Here is a 7,099-nt window from a genome sequence, read left to right as displayed (position 1 = left end):
CATATCTGTATAACAAAATAACTGTACCTTGTAATTTAAATGAACCTCATTAGATGTTGCATGTAAACTTCACATTACTCATTTCTATAATAAAATAATTGCATCTTATAATTTAAACAAGAATATTTTAACAGAACTTAAAATTAATTTCAGTGAAATTCAATGTCACAAATATAACAAAAAGTACACCCAAGAGAACTGAAAGTTAACATTATTGAAACTGAATATAAATTGATCTTAATAAAACTTAAACAGAATTTAAAATAAATTGAGCAACACTTAAACTTGAGTTTGTTTCAATTTAGCAACACTTCAACTTGACAGAAATTAATCTTGACAGAAATTAATTTTGACAGAAATTAATTTTAACAAAAATTTACTTAGTAGAACTTAACTTCAGCAGAATCTTAACCTGCCAGAACTTAAGTGTAACAGAATTTCAAATTAACAGAAGGTAAATCTAACATTACTTAAATTCAAGAAAACGGAATCTTATCATCACTTATACTATACAGAATTGAAAAACAACAGAATTGAAAATTAGCATCACTGAAATTTAGTAAAACTAAAGTTAGAGTTGAGAGTATCTCTTTAAAAGTTCCAAATACAGTAGAATTTAACTAATTTTGACTATCATTATAAAAAAGTTATGGGAAACCTGTCATACAGTACTTAAACATCAAAGAACAACATGCAGGTAAACAATTGTTCTGTGTGTCACGAACCCCAAAACAGAATTCCGAAGTCAGTCAAAAGAGTACGCACTTTATTCAATCACAAAGCTTGTCTTTTTATACTCTTATCCGATCAGTAGCATTCTTGTTACGATGGATTCTATTGGTTACATGAAAAAAGTTTATATGCATTCTAACATACAATTGGTTAACCTATGATAAGCTATTTTTACTTTAACAATTAAGCAAAATATTCTTTGAAGTTTCATGCTATGGCAATCCACCAAGGTCCTGTTTCCTCCAGATGTCTTCTTCTTTAACCCTGAGCGAAATTTATGGTCTTATTCTTTCCTGCTTTATCAGTCCAAGGATGCTCTGACCTTGCTGGTTTAAATCAAGGCACTTTACGGTAAATCGGAGCAAGATTCAGAGCAGCTGCAAGGCCTCCAGCAGCTGCAAGGCCTCCAACATCTCCCCCTCTCTTTTCAAACACTGCGTCGGCTATCTTGCTAATCTGGAAAGAAAAGCATTGAATAATACAAGGTCCCATAATAACAACAACAATAATGATTAATACAATAATAAAAGCTCCTTTTAGAATATCCTTCACCCAAGCAGAGATGCCAAATGACATGAGCCATTCATCAAGCGGACTATGATTCACAGTGATTTTCTTAGCATGATCCCTCAGCCACTGCAATTGTTCATGTATGGAAGCGGAATGATCAGTCAGATTAAAACAACACATTCCTTCAAATTCTTCACAACCTTTGCTCTGAGTCAGTAACAAATAGTCTATGGCTGCTCTGTTCTGCAAGACAGCCTTTCTCAAACTACTCATGTCCAGTGCCAATTGAGATATTATTGCAGTTGTAACATTTGCTTGTTTAACCGTCCAACAGGCTAAGTGTTGCAATTGTGTTAAGGCCTCCGCAGAACCTACAAAAGGAAATAAAGAAGCAAAAATACGAGCAGTACGTCCCCACAACTCAACTTCATCATGACATTCAGAGCTTAATTGGGATATCTCTCGTTTCGATCTATTTTTTCTCAAAGACTGAAAAAATTCTCGCGGAGGTGTGATCAGAGCTAATTGTCCTAAATAGCACGGGCCTCCTATCGCATACTGAGGTATTCCTTGCCAGGCCCTATCTCCACAAATTAAAAACATGTCTGATGGGAGCTGAAGCGGCTTGGATATATTTAAATGAATGTGCCCTGTGCCCCATCCATAAGGTGAGGACCCACAATGCTCAGTGCTATTGAAATTTCTATGCGGAGTCAGCCACATTTGTCTTTTTTGATCAGATGTATCCCAGGAAATTTGGCCAAAATACACACAACCTGAGCCATTAGCCGGTCTGCTATCCAGTAAGTTAAATTCCTGAGGGTCCCACGGTAAGGTTTTATCGATTGCTTTGATATAGGTGGCGATACAATGACTGCCATTAGTCTTTGAACAGTTCAATGCTTGCTTATCCAATTGAATGGGAACTCCAATCAAACAGGTTTTAAAAGGATCAGTGGCAGCTTTCAACTGTAGGCAAAAGTCTGTCCTCCCTGTCTTATTTGCCCAAGCTAACCAGAAATTAGTTTGAGGAAATGTTAGCAGCGGGAGCAGCGAAAGCGACGCCATCGCCGCCGAGAACGATTTTGAGGCTCATTAGCCCGAGTGTTATTACTAATTGACAATTCATTGAATGGGTGAAGGACACCATCAAAATTTTGCACTGATTGCCTATGATTTGAGCAGGTAACAGCATATCGGGCTGTTTTAACCTTTGTCCTAACTATGCACAAAAAGTATTTGAGAGGTGTAGATAGATACCAAATATACAAAGCTAATTCTCGTTCTTCTACACTTTCAAACAACTGGCTTGCTTCCTGGCTGTTAATATTTGTATGCAACCAAGCGTTTAAAGCATCTACAGGATCAGGTGGATCAAAAAATACACACTGAGTTTCATTAAGACATCTCCTACAACCTGAAAGAGCAACTTGTAAAACAGGAGAATTATAAATCCTACCACAATTCCCACATTCAAAACTACCCTCTAACCATGTGCAAGATCCACAATCCCTTTTCCTGTATTCAGCTATTCTCTGTAACAAATACCTTTCTACAATGGTAACAACAGATCTAAATGATGGTATTTTATCAAGAGTTCTCTAATCCACCGAACCCTCTTTTCCCATCTGATCAATCGCCTCGGTGATCTCCGGAGAAATTCTTCTGGAGTCTCCCAAGGTCCCAGGCTCCACTGGATAAGATCATTGTCCTGCAGATACACCTCCAGTTTGGGTTAACCACGGTTTTACCCACTTCGCTGGGAGCCAACGAGGTGTGTCTCCTGTCAAAACACAAGCGTAACCCCGCCCCCATGTGAGTAATGTATGTGGCCCTTTCCACACCTTCTCTGAGGGTTCCCAAATAGATACAGGCACCTTTGTATTTTGAGAAAAGGAACTGGCAAAATGACTAACAATTGGTGTTAACAACTGTTTGCCGTCCGGTCGAGACATCCACATTTTCCAATTATGAACATACAATGTTTTCACAACAATTTCCTGAGGTGTAAGGCTAATCCCCCCTTCTTTACGTAAAAGATGAAACATACGTTTCAAATCCTGATGTTTTCTTTCTACTATACCTTGCCCTGTACTATTATAAGGGATACCAGTCAAATGACCTATTCCCCACTGTTGTAAAAAACGTTTTGTGTAATTGCTGACATAATTTGGACCATTATCTGTTTTGATTTGAGAGGGAACACCTAGGACGGCAAAGCTTTCCATCCAATGCCTACAAGTAGCTCTAGAGTTGAAGGAAGACAAGGGAGTAGCCCACACCATTTTACTAAATGTGTCAATTGTTACATGCACAAGTTTCAATCGTCCAAAGGAAGGTACAATTGTGACATCAGTTTGAAAAATTTTACGTGGTTCCAAACCTCGAGGATTCACTCCAAATGATTGCAGAGGAGGTAATCGCGCACAATCTGGGCAGGAAGCAATGACATTTCTAGCTTCAAGTCTAGATAACCCAAATTCCTTTTGCAATGACACTGCAGGTTGATGAAAAAAGGCATGAGACACCTGGGCAAGTTCGAAAGGCGTCAATCCTATCACAACAGCTGAAACAGCTTCATCAATAATTTGATTCCCCTGAGCTAAGAATCCAGGAAGGCCTGAATGGCTTCGAATATGGGTTGAATAAAACAACTCTGTTCTGCATGAAAGAAGATTAGCCAATTTTCTTAGCTCGTCTGCAATTTTTTCGTTAGATATTTTTCCAAACAGGGAGTCTTGAATACACTCAAGGATAGATGCCACGTACAGAGAATCACAAACAATGTTAAGTGGTATGTCAGAGAAATCTTGAAAGATGAATACAACAGCTTTAAGTTCTAACAATTGAACTGAACAATTTTGTTGAACCTACACCTGAGTAACCCATTGCCCTTCATTGCAATATGTATACCCATATTTACCTGTACGCCCACTAGCATCAGAAAAGACAGTTAAAGCATTTGCGATTGGTTTGGATACACGTATATCTCTAAAATAAAAAGGAAGGGAAACAGAAAACAATGAAAATGGAGGGTAATGATTATCAATCCGAATACCAAGTGTAGCTGTAGCAAAAACATTAGAGCACTGCAACCATTCATCACAAAGAGATAAAACTCAAACATTAAGATATATACAGTCAGGCTCTTTCCCATAGACCAGGTGTACTCGCCTTCGAGATTTGAGCAATAGTGTGCCAAGTAAATCAATTCTATTTATAAGTGTCGAATTGGGTACACAAGCAGTAAAAATCCATTCCAAAACATAAAAATTTTTGCTCAGTACATTGTACTGGCCAATTATTGCAACGAATTCATTGCTTAAGTTCAGAACATATACATTAAGTTCTAATTGTGCATCATACCTGTAAGCAAATGAATTTTGTATCTTTTGCAGGATTTTTCCCATTGCCTTTTCTGCTTCGTCTGACCAAGTAATGGTCTGAGTTATGTCAGTGGTTCCTTCCAGCAAAAAGCGAATGGGTACAATATCCGAATTTGTTATCCCTGTCCATGATCTTACACTCTGAATATCACCTAACAATTTCTGAACATCATTGACAGTTTCCATTTTATTGTGAAGTTCTAATTTTTTGGGAGAAAATCGAGTTAGAGTGATTGAAAAGCCCAAATAAGACCAAGGCTCTGAAGTTTGGACCTTTTCTGGGGCTATGTGCAAACCCCATAATTTTAGTTGATTTAACATTTCCTGTTTTTTAGTTTCCATCAATGGTTCCTTGCTAGCTACAAGGATATCATCTATATAGTGATAGGTAATTAATTCCGGGTTTTCTCGTCTCCATTTTTCTAATGCTAATGCAACATACCACTCACAAATAGTACGACTATTCTTCATTCCTTGTGGAAGGACAACCCACTCATATCGTTTTGCAGGATGACTATTATTTACAGAAGGTACTGAAAAGGCAAACCTACAGGTATCATCTGGATGTAATGGTATGCTGAAAAAACAATCCTTTATATCTACTATAAACAAATGATAATTCTTTGGAATGGCACTAGGAGAGGGAAGGCCAGGTTGTAAAGCTCCGAGTGCTTGCATTTGGTCATTTACTGCTCTCAAATCATGCAAAAATCTCCATTTTCCTGACTTCTTTTGAATCACAAACACAGGTGTATTCCAAGGGCTGTCAGAAGGCCGAATATGTCCTTGTTCCAACTGTTCCTGTACTAATTCTTGAAGGTGCTCTAGCTTTTGATTTGGCAATGGCCACTGAGCTACCCATACAGGGTCATCAGATTTCCAGGATAATTTAATACAAGAGTGAGCACCTATTTTCTCAGTGGCCGCTCCTAAAAAGGCTGTACAGTAAGGACCATTTTCCATTGGCTAAGAACATCACGGCTGTACTGGGTTGGTGTTATGTCTGCTCCTCTCCCGCCCCCACACCTCTCTGTCTGCATGGAGCTGCCGCCGGTGCCCTTTCTCCCCCCCTGGGGGGGTGGTGCACTGGGGGCTGGGCTGCTTGGCTTGCCCTGCTTGCCCTGCTGCTGCTGCTGCTGCTGCTGCTGCTGCTGCTGCTTGCTGCGCTAGCTACCCCGGCCGCTGCTTTTGCCCTATTGCTTCTGCCTGCTGCTGCTGCCCCGGCTCTGTCCCGGCTGCTGCCTTCCCCTCCCCCTTCTCTTCTTCAGCTCCAAGATCTGTACCGGCTCCGGACGGGACCTGAGCATCAGAGACTGCCTCCGGAGCCTGCCCAAGAAGCTTCTCGCCCTTCCCAGCAGCGACCGTCTCTCACTTCGGTGAAAACAGTTCTTTTGTCATCTGGGATTGTACTTTCCTGTTGCTGGAAAGTGTTTTTTTCTTGTGTTTGTTAATAAACAAGTTTTTTCCACTTTTCCCCCCGAGTAAAATTCTCTCCGAGCCCAGTGGGGGGGAGGAATTGTGAGGGGGGTTTAGTTTGGGGGGCTCCTTTGGAGGCTTTTCCCCAGTTTTGTCCTAAACTTAAACAACGGCCTATCAACCACAAAGGAGTATCTAACACGTATGGACGAGTAACTGCTTTGTTACCTTCCTGGTCTAGAATGACAATAGAATTTTTTCTCTGCCAAGTAGATGTAACTCCTGCAACACCCAATAGTGTTTCAGTTAATTTGACTAGAGGCCAGGATTCTGGCCAAGCTGAAAGAGGCACAATAGTAACATCTGCACCTGTGTCCATCATCATTTCCGCTTGCAATTGAATTTCACTCGCACTCTCACCATTTTCTTTCATACATAATATCACCTGTCGTGTAGGTCTTTTAGCTGACAACATTTCAGAAAATGCCACAAGAGGACCAGTGCTTCCAAATCCACCCAACCTTTCTCTACTGCTTTTTGCTGGAACCTGCAGGTAAAAAGGTACAAGTTGAGCAATGGAACTACCCTTTGGTATGAAAGCAGGTGGGGAAAATACTTTTAACATAATTTTGACAATTCCTTTGTAATCAGCATCAATAACACCTGGAAGTACAAAAAGACCTTGTTTAGAAGCAGAACGGCCAATTAATAAAGCTGCAAGACCATTTCCCAATGGGCCTTTTGTTGTAGTATCAATTAAAACAACATTTTCATCCTTAACAGTTACCGATTCCGCAGTTACCAGGTCGACCCCAGCACTTCCACTCGTCGCTGCTTGCATCCTTGACAGGCTTCCGCAGGAGCAGATAGAGCTGTCGGCTCCTGAGGTGGGAGGTTCATGGGATGAGTTATAGCCGCGCCCCCCACGCGGCTCCTCTCGTTTCCCGGCAGAGGTGTTCCATCCTTCTTGAATTTAGAGTGACATTCGTGTGCTTTATGACCAAATTTATCACACCGGCGACATACCCCTGCAAAAGCTGAAGACGCTGCAGGAA

At 40.5% G+C, this 7,099-nt stretch overlaps 1 protein-coding gene across 1 annotated transcript; it reads right to left on the bottom strand.

Annotated features, from left to right (window-relative positions):
- Positions 1-1,053: 1,053 nt before the first annotated feature.
- On the bottom strand, positions 1,054-6,885 carry LOC130253219 (deoxyuridine 5'-triphosphate nucleotidohydrolase-like). The gene is made up of 2 exons (XM_056491612.1): positions 6,490-6,885; positions 1,054-1,188 (listed from the first exon to the last, which is right to left on the bottom strand). Exons 1-2 carry the CDS (start codon positions 6,883-6,885, stop codon positions 1,069-1,071), a joined length of 516 nt encoding a protein of 171 aa, XP_056347587.1. The 3' UTR covers positions 1,054-1,068.
- Between the last annotated feature and the right edge of the window lie 214 nt (positions 6,886-7,099).

The sequence above is a fragment of the Oenanthe melanoleuca genome, chromosome 4A (genome assembly GCF_029582105.1).
Source record: "Oenanthe melanoleuca isolate GR-GAL-2019-014 chromosome 4A, OMel1.0, whole genome shotgun sequence".
NCBI classification, from domain to species: domain Eukaryota; kingdom Metazoa; phylum Chordata; class Aves; order Passeriformes; family Muscicapidae; genus Oenanthe; species Oenanthe melanoleuca.
The sequence above is the reverse complement of the archived record's forward strand: the minus strand, read 5'-3'. Positions and strand labels throughout refer to the sequence as shown.